The following is a 13,473-nucleotide window of genomic DNA, read 5'->3' as shown; positions in this document are numbered from 1 at the left end:
CCTATTTTAGCTGGCAGTAAAGTTCTATAATAAACTCCTGAGAAATTTTATATAGAAAAAAACATTTTGCACAATGCTTACTAAGCTGTTTAAATACATTACCAATTGAGTTTAATGTAACGATGCAAGTAAAGGCAGTAGTAGCTCAGTGATTAAGGTACTTGACGTAATCGGAAGGTTGCTGATTCAAGCCCCACCACTGCCAAGTTGCCACTGTTGGGCCCCCTGAGCAAGACCCTTAACCCTCAATTGCTCAAGTTGTACTCAGTCATAATTGTAAGTCGCTTTGGATAAAAGCGTCACATAAATCAAGTTTGGTTTATTTGTCATACACAGTATAACTCGCAGTGAAATGGTTGAAAGTGCTCTGTCCAAACTGAGGAAAAAGAAAACAGGGGTGCATAGAGAAATATATATTCTATATATATACAAAAATATATTAACAATGTATGTACAATATATGTATATTATGTTTATATACACAATGTACAATGTATATGGTTGTGTATATATGTACACAATGTACAGATCTATCTTGTAAAATGACATATTTACAGTTTTTTATGTTACATGGTGGTAATTGAACATATTTACAGTTATGTTACATGGTGGTGGTGGTCCCCACAGTTTATCAGTTTCCCTGATTCAGGGCCCAAATGGCCTGTGGGAAGAAGCTCCTCTTCAGTCTCTCTGTCTTGGTCTTCAGGGAGCAAAAGCGCTTCCCTGACCTCAACAGAGAGAAGAGCCTATTGTTGGGATGGGTGGGGTCCTTCACAATCCTCCTGGCCTTGGTCTGGCACCTCTTGTAGTAGATGGTCTGCAGGTCAGGAAGTTCCGTGTGAGTGATGCGCTCTGCTGAACGCACTACCCTTTGGAGTGCTTGTCTGTCCTGCTTGGTGCTATTCCCAAACCAGACTGTGATGTTCCCTGTGAGGATGCTCTCGATAGTGCAGGTGTAGAAGTTTCGCAGTACCTTGGAGGTCAGTCTGAAGTCTCTTAGGCGTCTGAGGTGGTAAAGACACTGACGAGCCTTCTTTGCCAGGGAGTTGGTATGGCGGGACCAGGACAGGTCCTGCGAGATGTGAACACCAAGGTACCTGAAACTATCTACTCTCTCCACCGTGGTTCCACTGATCCTCACAGGTTGGTAGTGCCACTCCTGCTTCTTGCTGCAATCCACGATCAGCTCCTTTGTCTTACTGACGTTTAGGAGGAGATTATTTTCCTGGCACCAGTTTTCCAGGTGTTTAATCTCCTCCAGGTAGGCCCTCTCATCGTTGTCGGAGATCAGGCCCATGACAACGGTGTCGTCAGCAAACTTGACAATGATGGTGGAGCTGGAATGGCTGTGCAGTCGTAGGTGTACAGTGAGTAGAGCAGGGGGCTTAGGACACAACCCTGAGGAGCTCCAGTGTTGAGGGTGAGGGTGGATGAGGCACAGTTGCCCACCCGTACTGATTGTGGTCTGTCTGTTAGGAAATTGGAGATCCAGTCGCACAGGGATGTATGCAGTCCTAGATCCTCCAACTTAGTAGTGAGTAGGGAGGGGATGATATGTTAAAATGCTGTTTGTCGACTACAGTTCAGCATTTAACACTAATTACCCCTCCCTTTGTCCAGGTGGGTCAGTGTGGTGTGGAGCAGATGTGCAATTGCATCATCAGTGGAGTGGTTGTGGCGGTATGCAAACTGCAGTGGGTCCATGGAGGCTGGCAGTGAAGATGTGATGAAGTCTCTGACTAGCTTTTCAAAGCACTTCATAACGACTGATGTGAGGGCAACAGGGCGGTAGTCATTTAGGCCGGAGGGTCGAGGTTTCTTCGGGACGAGGACGATGGTGGACCGCTTGAAGCTGGACGGGACGATACCGAGCGTCAGGGAGAGATTGAAGATGCCGGTGAATACCGGGGCTAGCTGATCTGCGCAGGCTTTGAGGACTGTGGTCCTCAAACTAGTTCATGTAAACTAGTTCAATCAAGTAAACTGTATTTTGTACTTGTAAAAGTGCGTGTCCATCAAAGCTCTTCAAAAAATACGTAAGTCTGTATCTCTTTGCTTAGGGAGCGCTGGACAGCGGTGAGCAGTGAAATACCGTAAACTCGCGTTCACACTGAAATTTAAAGCGCGGACAGCTTGACCGCGGTGACTAGCTAACCTTAGCTGAGCAGCATAGTGTGCGTGCTAACGTTAGCTAGCTAGCTAGCTATCGCTAACGTTAGCGCCCAGTGGCAAATTTATCCACCAGCAAACGCTAACTATTTTTGCCTTAGGTCGGCAGCAAAGGAAACAGCAGAAACATGAAAGTGTGGGATTATAGCAAGAAACACCATATAAAACCCAGTGTATAGCGAGGGTTTCCGCAAAGGCTAACATTAGCGAGGTAAACTAGCTAACGTTAAAGTCCACGGACGCAAATTGTATTTATTTAAAACGCATGAAACTTACCTCACCAACTTTATCCGTTTCCTCTTCTCTTCATCGCAAGAAAAGCGACAGAAAGACAACTGATCTATTAAAGCAACATGGGACACAACACTACGGGCGTTAAAAATATGCGCGGCTCAACCAACGAAGAAGCGGTTTGGAACCGGACGTGATGTTTCACACGGTTGAAAATTCCCGTTTTAGCAAGCGGACAGTAGTAGTGTCATGCCTGAAATCGGTGCGATTCGGCGTGTAGTTGACTAAAAACGGATTGATTACAGCTACGCACCTGAAGAGACCAGGTAGGCAAAGGAGAAACGGAGTATTTCATAGAGAAGAAAATTCCGATTTTCCGATGATAAGGACACATCATTTTAGAGGGAGGCCTATGACAATTCGTCATGATGGTATGAGCAATCCCGAGGTTAAAATAGCCGTCAAAACAGAAATAAGGCAGCGACGGACTCGATGCGAAAAAGATAAAGAAAAGATCGCTGATGAAAGTCTTGGACAAGCTACTCGTCGGTCTGTGAGAACATCTCGAACGACCAAACCTATTACACAGAGTAAGACCATTTTTTTTGGTAAATTTTGAATAGTTGTCCTCGACGTACAGTGGAGATGGGTCAATAGTACACGTTCAAAAACATTTTGTGTTGGAGTGTTTTGCTCCATATTCATAGTATTTGAATTTTGAAGTGACACAATCTGCAAATACCAGCTATAGCGTATGAACTGATATGAAACCATTCATTCATGCTAGAGCATGACGGTTTTCTCAGCATGTAGACCCAGTGTCCCAGAGCCAGATTAATCCTAGACTAAAAGAATGTCCAATGGCATTTCATCACTGGCACTGCAATTTACTCCATAATTGGGCGTCGTCCATGTCCAGGAAACCATCCCTGGTGAATTGGCTGTTTGGTTTCTCGTCCTCTTCCCAATAACTCTCTTGTCTCTTATTCCAGATTGTAATAGGGAAGCTGAGCTGAAGAGACACTACATTTCACTGACAAGATTTGGTTCAGGCAGAGACATCAAACGATCTGTGAAAAACATGTGCTGTACCTTGTGTGGTGATGTAAAATATACCCCAGCCACTGGTAAACTGGCTAATGTTCATAAGCCCAGTTTGTTTCACCAGGGCCCACCAGGAAGGCAGGGGGGCTCCAAAGTTCAACCTGCTGTGCAAACTCGGCGGAAAACCAGGCTAGTAATCTGGCTTGGCAAGTACCCTAAGGTCAAGCTGTGTGATGTAGCACGGGTGTTTGATGTGACCTCACGTGACTTCTCGTGCGTTTTGCCAGTGGTGCTGCGACAAAAGAAGAAGCATAAAAGGGTGCAGTGCTTTAAGAGAGAATTCAGGGCCCTGATGCAACTTTGTTCTCAGTGCAACGGGGATCGTGAGAACTGGATTTCCAGCCAACGGTGGGAGGTGTGTACCAATAGCTGTGCTTCTCTCTCGTCAGGTGAGCAACATACGGGAGCTAAGCGCATTTTGGAAATGGAAGACAGTGTCCAGGGGTGTGCCAGGACGTCGGGTAATTATGTAGCATGGATTCCGGATTGCAAGAGCATGAAGCTGACCACTGGTGAAGAGCCTGCATGTGTCCCTTCCAACCCTGGTGGGGTACAGCATCGTGGAGGCCCTGGCAATGGAATAGGAGGTTCGTTAGGGGCTGCAGCAGGCCAGGAGGACACAGCTGCTCCTATGTGCCTCATGACCCCTTTGTTACTCCAACATGTTTCTTCCTGCTGTGATCTCAATTCTGCTCTGTGCTCCCAAGGCAGTGAGTCATTGGATTTGGCTGAAGAGACCAGAGAGCAACATGCTTGTCTTAGGAATACTGTCGAGAACAGGGATTCGGATGGTGAAGCATACCCTTCTGACACGTTGTCTTGTCAGAGAACTCGTGTCTATGCGATGTGTCCTCGAGCATCCTGCGCCCGCACTTACATGTCCTGGCCCTTCCCCAGGCACGGGCCACACCACAAGATGAAGTCCTCATGCTGCGTCGGCCCCCGTTGGATTGAGGGCTTGGTGGTATCAGACTGCAGAGAGGTTGGGGTCGGGGGTGGTGTTGCACTTGACTGCCTAAAGTTGATCTCTGAGGTTACAGTTGAAAAAAATAATAGGTTGGCCCAAAACAGACAAGAGCAAAGGCACTTTGAAAAGCTGCATGAGATGGAGCCAGACTCTCTTGAGGAGGCTCAAAAAGTTCTAGCTAAATGCCAGAAAAATCCAAGCAAATCTTCTGAGTCAGACAATAGAATTGTAGAACCTAGTGAGCGATCCTCTAGTGTGCCTGTACCTTCTGCAGGGACAGAACCAGTTCATCTTCCTCAGATTAAACCACCTAGTCCTGGACTTGTAGAAAAGCATACTTCTAAGGCTGGGGAAAATTGTTCACTTAAAGTCACCAGTGATCAAAAGCCTTTCTCTTGTTTGCTGTCAGTTAAGCATCATAGCCCTGTCATGAGAAGTGACAAGGCAAATGTGATTTTTCCCCTGAATCAAATCAATACCCTTAAAATGAAGTCTGATGTACTCAGGGGATCCTCCTTAGCTAAGAGTCTAAAGGGTGGTGCGCATGAAGTCAAGCCAACAGTTTCCCATCCTCCAGCTCCCCTTCAAGATTTCTGTCTTAAACCAAAAACTTCCCAAACTCCACCTCTTCTTGTATGCCCCAAAGAAGAAAGGCAGACCTCCTCTACCATGATGGAATATTTAAAAATGGACCCACAGCACCCCTCCTCGGTGATGGTACATTCCAGCTTTAATGCTGCTCACACAAATGGGACTGAATGCAACCTCACTCCTTTGCGCCCCAGAACTATTGAGCCAAACCTTTTGCTACCCAACTCTGCCAGAGGAAGAAGCCTGACAAGCAAAGACTCCTCCTCTTCCTCTGGTGAGGATGACGACAGTAGTGGTCTGTCTTTTGACCCTGAGGAGGTTGACCCAAATTGCCTGTTGCAGCAAGATGAGATGTGTAAGATCAATAAGGCTAAAAAAGGCACATCCACAGTGTGCTCTGTGGTTGCTGGCGGTGACATGGATGTTTTGCGAGCATATGCAGAGGATGCGATAGTGCTGGATGTGATTCAGGACGACCCAGAGCTCTTTGGGGTTATTGCCATGGGAACAGAAGGAAGTCCAAACCTCAAACCCAGCATGGAAGTAGTGGAGAGGAGCAAGACGTTGCAGCCTGAGATGACGACTCTGGCCAGAAAGCGTCATAGGATAGTCTGGAACTCTGAGACAGAAAGGTGTGTGCATTGAGTAATACCAGAGCATTTGCAGTGCAGTTACAATTCAGTAGCTCTAATCTTTTATAATTTCTCCCAGTCCCAGGAAAGCCATCCTGAATGGTGGTGATATCAAAGTGGAAAATCCTGATGGCTTTTACGCAGGTTTGTTCTCTCTGATTTTACTTTTTTTTTTTTCTTCAGATTTTTAAATATAAATGTTTACTTATATGAGAGCCCTTAAATAGTGAAAATGTTCATACATTGGAAAGTTCTTTAAATATTGTCAAGCACAGTTACATTTTTTTGCTGGTTGAGGATTTATTGGGAAGCAGGGAGTTTGGAAACGGATATAAATGGACTGAATGTCTTTGCTTGTTGACACAGCGGAGGCGCGCAGAGTGGCTGAGGGCTCCAGGACCCGACTGAAGCTCAGCAGATGCTGGCGCCCGCTGAAGGCTGCAGCCCTGTCCAAGCAGGTCTGTGCAGAGCCCAGCACCAGCTTCAGAAACCTTTACAAAAAGCCCTGAGTGATTTTGTTATTTTAAAAAAAGACATTTACTCTTCTGCTAAGGAAGGAATAAGAATTATTCTTAAGACATTCTGCCATAGTGTTTTCCTTCTACAAAAAGACACCTTTCAAGAAATGCTGGTAATGGTGTGAGCTCTGTACTGATGTGTCCTTTTGTGTTCTTTCAGACTGAAGTGGACTGTAATAATAATACAGATAAGATGGATATTGTTGGTGTAAATGTTGATGGCATGGATAACCACGCTGGATCCACGCACCTAGTTGTGGATATTCACAGCAGTGGTGGGTGGTGAACCCTTTCTCTGTCCTGACCCCCACAAGTGGGCACGCACAAACACATAGAAATTAGTGCTACTTGGGCTTTCACTTTTTATACTTTCACTTTACTTGGCCCTACAGATTCAATGTAGCAATAACAGACTAGTGTGAAATTTCTCTGGCTATTTCATAGGTGATACATACCATGTTTTTTAAGTAGTTCGTATCAGTCCACAGACTGGTAAATGTGTCCATGGAGAGTAGGAGTTTTTGTTGATCACTGTACCTGTGTAATGCTCTCTGGTCAGCTCATACCATGGCAGAAAAAGACACCAGTGTTCTGAGACCTTCACCAACCTCAGTGAGTAAGAAGCCCATGAAAAGAAAACTGCTACCATTTGACTTTCTTTCTATGTTGGTCACAACTTATTGTTCTCTCTCTCACACACACACTCACATTCACTCCCTGTTCACTCTCCAGCTCCCCCAGTATTGTTGGTATTACTTCAGTGACTGCCACTCCTGTCAGTGGACACCATGCCGGTACCTTCATGTGCCCAGAGAAGAAGATGAAAAGGTGTGTGGGGGGGGTGTAAATGTCTACACTTGTCAGAGGTGTAATGAATCTGAATGAGAGCTGCTTGTTGCTTCTGTAGTTTTGTATGGAGGTGGTGCAGAAGTTCTGTCATGCGAAGAATTCTTCTATCATACGCCGAGCAGGTAAGACATGGGCACAGTCATGTGCACACATGTTAAGTCACGCATGCCTAGGTTAATTAATTCCTGGTCCCTAAGACCTTGTGGTCAGTGTAGTTTGGGGTCTTTCATGGCCTAACGCCTCTGACGCAATTCTCAAGTATCTAAGGAGCAAACCTTTTTTTCCCCCTTTTGTCGTCATTACCACTGCAATAATGGTGCTTCTCTTTAATAAAGATCTGTTAACACACACTCATTGTCTCTCTGTCTCTGTCTGTCTGTCTCTTTCACTCTCTCTGTGATTCTGTAGTGGAGGTCGTTGTTGAGTATTACAGGACTTGTTCTCCAGGGGCCAGTTTTAGTCCAGACATCATCAGCTCCCTGCTATCTTCACTGCTTGATCTAGGCCTGCTGAATGAGCTGACATCAGTCATCAACACACTCCTCACGTACAAGAGAACGGTGTGTGTGAGCGCGCGTGTGCGTGTAAATACAAAAATTCATGCAAATTGATATAATAATGTAACTTGTTCTCAATGTTGAAAATCAGAATGCAATATTTTGAATGGATTAACAGTAAGGCATGGGCACATTATAAAATATTTAAAATATTTGTATGATTCTAAATTGGTGATGATATACTGAGCATTCAGCAAATTTTCAGTAAAAAAAACAGAAATATATAGCATCACTTTTAAAACCAACCAAACCAGCACATCAGTGAGAAGAGTCTGGGTGTGGTCCTGATGTTCTAATGAGTGAGCTTGATTGGCAGCCCCCTGTCATAGACTCGCAGTCTGCTTAGCTACTCGAGCAGAATGGCTTATATTGGCCCAACCAGGAAAAATCTACAAACACATCTACAAACCTACCACAGAGGATCTTGCAAATAAATCTGATGTTTTGGCACCAGATGAGCCTTGTTCATGGGTGCTGATAGGTAGGTTTCTAAGTTTTTATAAAGATTGCAGCAATGCTCTAACCTTGCAGTCTAATGGTGAACTGAAACATTTCACATACTTTACTGCAAAGTAACGTAAGCCCAGCACCGACTGACTACCTTTATGTTTTGATATAGTTAATGTCCATGTTGGGTAAAGGATACATAAACTTTTTACCCAACATGCACCACCCATTTTAACCAGAAGGGGAGAAATTCTAGCAAAATGAATTGATCATCTACTAGACTTTGGCGTGGTATTCAGAGGACTCTGAGTATATGCATTGTGTGATCTTGGTTCCTCTCAAGGTTTCTTCCTTATGCTCTTTGGGAGGTTTTCCTTGCCACCGTCATTCTTGGCTTACTCACTGGGGGCTTGGACTCAGACTTTGGCAAAGCTGCATTGTGACGAAAGCTGTTGTATAAATAAATAAATTTGACTTTGACCTGACTTTAGATTACCCTAATTTAGAAAGAAAACCCAGATTCAGTTCCCTAAACATTCCCTTACATTGACACTTTATTGATGTATTAGATTGTTCACAGGGCCCAGAAGAGCCTGCAAAGTTCAAATTTAAGAATGTCTAGGTTAGACATCAGATGACGTGTGTGTGTGTGTGTGTGTGTGTGTGTGTGTGTGTGTGTGTGTGTGTGTGTGTGCATGCTTGTGCCCAGCCATCTCCTGAGATTGTGTTGGCACTTTATGAATATGTGAGACAGAGAGGACTGCTCAGTTTTGTACGGAAACTCCTACTTCTCACATCGAAGGTGATTTAACACATCCACATCCCAGGTTGCACCGAACACAAAGTTTAATTTCTGTTATAGTGGAGTTAACAACCCACTACAACCCAGGAGTTGAGCAGTATTGTTCACATAAGCAGCCCCACATTGAGTGTTCATGGTACAAAGCTCATTCTGGCATGTTACACAGTGAATAGCACACCATTTAAATTTCATCAACACCCCATAGTGAAGTATCTCTAAGGTATGCATTTGCCTGAGATGAAATGGTCCGTGTGTGTGGTCTCTCTCAGAATTTTCAGACATTTCAGCCTAATTTCTAGTGTGAGTTTGTGTTTAGATCACAGAGACCGGAGGAGGGTTCACCGTGGATCAATGGAAGATGATGCAAGCTCACCTCCAGGGGCTGCAGGTACCCAAGCAGCAGATGGACATCTTCAGCGATGTTCAGTGCAGGTTGGTCTCCCTGCACGGCAGGCACAGAGGCTTCCACTGATTCCTTGTGACATCACAAGCAGTGGATATATTAAAATGCGTAGAATATTAAAATGAAGTCTCATGAATTACAACTCCTGGAAGAGGGTCGTGTGCCCTAATATATGTATAGCATATAAGTAATTAAATGTTCCAGTCTACAGTTCAGGGTGAACCAACACTTCATGAACACTGTTCCCACCACCTGCCTGTTTACACTCTGGCTGAACATCCTTGTCTAAAAGTCACATTAAACATGTAGATATGGGTCCTTTTTTTTTTTTTTTTTTCTGTCCTCAGAATTCCCCCACTTCATTACATCATAAATGTCTGGATAAACTGTTAATCCTGGCTTGGAATTGCATTTTTAATAATTGGATAAGACACATGCCCCAGTCCATTACTCGGTGCTATAATGAAACATTTAAGTTTCTTCCTCAGGAATGACGAATTTCAGTGCCGAGAGATAATGACTTGTCATTCATCAAAATTTGAACTCATAAATATTATAATAAAAGGTCAGAGGTCCTTTTAAAAAGGTCAGAATAGAAATCTGTAAATCCATATGATATAGAATTGGGAACCTAGGAGTGGGCTGTGAAATATATAAATACTTTCTTAAGGAGAGTCTTGTTTTGGGGTTCAGTGTAAGCAGACACCACACGTGTGTGTGCACGTGCGCGCGCGCGCGCACACACACACACCACACACTGACTGAAACTTACTATGTCTGTGCAGAGCTGTGTACACTAATCCACAAACAGTCGAGCTTTCGGAGCTAGCCCAGGCTATGATCCAAGTAGAGGTGAGAGACTTTTATACACTTCTTCTTAGTGGCAAAATATTCTATCTGAAAAAATTCTCTCTCTCTCTCTCTCTCTCCCCCTTCTTCATCCTCTCATATTTCCCTACACATAGTTTAACATTTGTATGTCTGATATGTGTGTTTGCAACTTTAAAATTTGGTGTGTGCCCCTTGCCAGGTGTATAAGCAGCAGGAGAACTGGGCTGGGTTGGCGAGTGTGTTCTGTAGTGTGTGTGATGGGCGTCACAGTGCTGGAGATCTGTCGAGGTTCTGCTGCTGTGTTATCATGGCACTGCTAAAAGAGCCCAAAGACAAACTCACCCTGCCTTACGAGCCATTTTCTGAGTCAGGTACACATACACACGCGCGCACACACACACAAAAAAAAGTGTGCAGTCACGATACCAATTTTCTTCTTGTTGGTTTATTTGGGTTTAAAAAAAAAAAAGGTGTGTGTGTGTGTGTGTGTGTGTATATATATATATATATATAAGTCATAAATAATGTTTATAATTCCTATACAAAAGTCTGTGTTTGTGTGCATATGTTGTCCTTCCAGTATGTCACAAAGTGCAGTCAGATGGACTGATTAAAAGCTTCTTGGGCCGAGTGGGAGTCTCACTGATGTGCACCTACCACAGAGGTCAAGACTGGACTAAGGTAAATGTGTGTGTTTGCATGCACTGCAACAGCACAGAAAGTTTAAGCGTCGTATGTATATTGTTTTTGTTTGTGTGTGTGAGAAGGGTGTAAAGCTGGTGAATGTGATGTCTCGACTGTGCGTGGAATTCTCCACACTGAAAGGGGTTCTTGCCAGTGAGGACGTAACATCTCGCTGTCAGCTCATCACCGTAGCGACAGAACTCTTTCTCAAAAGCGGGAGCATTGAGGGGGCACTGAATGTGCTCAGAGGTGATGGTCATGCACACAACATACACTTCCATTTCAGCGAAACTCCGATTTCATTTGGGCCACACATTTGAGCCTCATGTGCCAGACACCATGTGCTGTTCCATTGCTGTTATTCTAAGCCCCCTACCAACTTTAAAGTCAATTCTAATCAGGAAGATCATGTTGTGCGTGCGTATGTAAGTAAATATAAGAATACAGTCCCAAAGACGGTTAGGAAGACCATTTTATGGTGTGTGTATAAGTAAATGTAAGTGTTCAACAACATTTAGTGCTTTAACGTCAATTCTGTAACTAAGTTAGATCAGTAAGCTGTGTGTGTGTGATTTGTAGCTGATGAGTGGTTTGTAAGCTCAAGCATGTGGCCCTGTCCTCACACTGATGTGGTGGACCGGAGGAGGGTGCTCTCTCAGCTGGCTGAGAGAACGTCCCACCGAGACACGCTGGAGGTACTTGCCAACCTCCCAGGACTGCAACAGCCCATCGGTGAGCCACCACACACCCTCCATGCACTCCGTAGTACGTGTGTGCGCGTGTGTGTCGCCTGGACTACATTAATCCAGGCAGCTGGAAGTAGGTGCAGTCGCATATGTGCTGAAATGCCCAAACGCATATGCAAATTCGGTTCTAAATGTAACTATGTGAAGTCAAAAATATTAAAATTCATATACTCCATATACAAATGGTTCCCATAATTATTCAGATCAGAGACTTGCTGCATAATTTGCTTCTATAATTAAATGTAGTGGTGCTATACCCCAGTGCAGACATTTTGTATATCTACACCAATATGTGTTTATGTAAAGTGTTTATGTAAAGGTCTGTAGATGTGTGTGTGTGTGTGTGTGTGTGTGTGTGTGTGTGTGTGTGTGTGTGTGTGTGTGTGTGTGTGTGTGTGTGTGGTCAGATGGTGTCCAGGTGGGCGAGTACTGCAGTGTGTTTAACACACACCTGCAGAGGTGTGTGATGAATCAGGTGTTTCCAGTTGCTGCGGACACTCTGGAATTCATGTTGACGCAGGGGATCAGTGCAGACACGACTCAGCTTCAGAAACTCATCCACAAGCTGGGCAAGCAGAACATGTGGAGCCGTGCCAGAACTCTGTTCAAACGTGAGTTGTTTGCTCTGTTCAGACATGGGTCATTTGCATGGTTCAAACTGGAATTCAAACGTGGTCTAATTGTTTGGTTCACATACAAGTTTATGTTTTGTCCTGATGATAAATTACATAACATCTTCAGATCAATAATATCTTACATATTCCTTTACAGTGTTTGAAATGTTCAGATTCATTAAGGAATGATAAAAGTTTATTTTCAAATCCTTCACATTTGTTCATTTTCCCCATTTCACTGTAAATCTCCTGATGTAAAAATAAGTGCACTTACTGCATATGGATTTAGCAGTTTCGCATGCAAATGCATTACTAGTGTGCCCTTGTGGTGTGGACTCTGGCCAGGTGCTCACTCTGCAGGGTACTATGCCGAGGTGGTGTGCAAGAAGGCATCCTTGGCCCTGCCATGCACTCTCAATGAGATCGAGATGACTCTGGCCTTTGAGATGTTCATCACCTGTTTCAGAAATGGTGACCAGTCCCAGCAGCCCATGGTCATCACTCTCAGACGGTGAGTCCTGGTGTCACACTGCACTCGGCCGTTTAAACTGTGGCAGAGCCTCCTGTCATGGCCTTTAAGCTGCAATTGTGTGTGTGTGTGTGTGTGTGTGTGTGTGTGTGTGTGTGTGTGTGTAAAAGTGTAAGAAAGGTTGAATGCATGTAGACATGCATTTGCAAAAAGCAGTATTGCAGTAAATGCTTTTGTGAGAGTGTAATCTCTTTCTTATTTATAAAAGAGACTAAAAAATATGGGGGAATATTGGTATATTACATAGTCAGAATGTAACATACATGATAACAGTTGAAGCCATTTATTTACACAATAAACATCTAGCTATTTAGTACTCAGATATGGTCTAACAAATTCTGGAAGTCTGGAAAAGTATGGAATTTTCAAACAGAAAATGTGTAGGAAGCCTTCTGTAAGCGCACTGGTGTTTCAGGGGCTCCGGCAACGAACCTGTGATGGAGAGTGTGTATCTGGCGGCTGGCTGCCGCCTGCTGTCCGCGGCGCTGATCCCCAACCCCAAACTGGTGATCCGCTACACGGCTGTCAACCAGAAACGTGAGCAGCTCTTCCACCTGGACTGCGGCTCGGCCACAAAGTGGCTGATGCACAACCGTACCTGGGCGCAGGAGGTGTGGGCAGGCTAGCGCTGATTGATCATTTGAAAGATGTTGCAAACTGCACTATAAAACCAAACAAGTTCAGAGTTGTAAAACCAAATAAGTTCATAAGTTCAAAGCTTTTGTTGTTATTGTTGATTGCCTAATACATTTTAAGTTAATGTAATAATTTTTTTAATTAAACTGTAATTAAAAATTAT

At 44.1% G+C, this 13,473-nt stretch overlaps 1 protein-coding gene across 3 annotated transcripts; it reads left to right on the top strand.

Annotated features, from left to right (window-relative positions):
* Nucleotides 1-2,675: 2,675 nt before the first annotated feature.
* On the top strand, nt 2,676-13,473 carry topaz1 (testis and ovary specific TOPAZ 1). 3 transcript variants are annotated; one of them, XM_081710869.1, is made up of 19 exons: nt 2,676-2,990; nt 3,894-5,694; nt 5,774-5,838; nt 6,061-6,152; nt 6,373-6,487; nt 6,772-6,824; nt 6,945-7,040; nt 7,120-7,183; nt 7,470-7,621; nt 8,775-8,867; nt 9,184-9,299; nt 10,056-10,122; nt 10,301-10,472; nt 10,682-10,782; nt 10,869-11,034; nt 11,365-11,517; nt 11,939-12,142; nt 12,491-12,656; nt 13,090-13,473. In XM_081710869.1, the coding sequence occupies exons 1-19, from the start codon at nt 2,780-2,782 to the stop codon at nt 13,298-13,300; spliced, it is 4,098 nt and encodes a 1,365-aa protein (XP_081566995.1). In that variant the 5' UTR covers nt 2,676-2,779; the 3' UTR covers nt 13,301-13,473. The 3 variants fall into 3 exon arrangements, with proteins under 3 accessions (XP_081566995.1, XP_081566993.1, XP_081566994.1); XM_081710867.1 differs by lacking the exon at nt 2,676-2,990 and having other exon boundaries at nt 3,399-5,694; XM_081710868.1 differs by lacking the exons at nt 2,676-2,990; nt 8,775-8,867 and having other exon boundaries at nt 3,399-5,694.

Source organism: Electrophorus electricus, chromosome 3 (assembly GCF_041902795.1).
Source record: "Electrophorus electricus isolate QZ-2024a chromosome 3, ASM4190279v1, whole genome shotgun sequence".
In the NCBI taxonomy this organism is placed as follows: Eukaryota; Metazoa; Chordata; class Actinopteri; order Gymnotiformes; family Gymnotidae; genus Electrophorus; species Electrophorus electricus.
The sequence above is the reverse complement of the archived record's forward strand: the minus strand, read 5'-3'. Positions and strand labels throughout refer to the sequence as shown.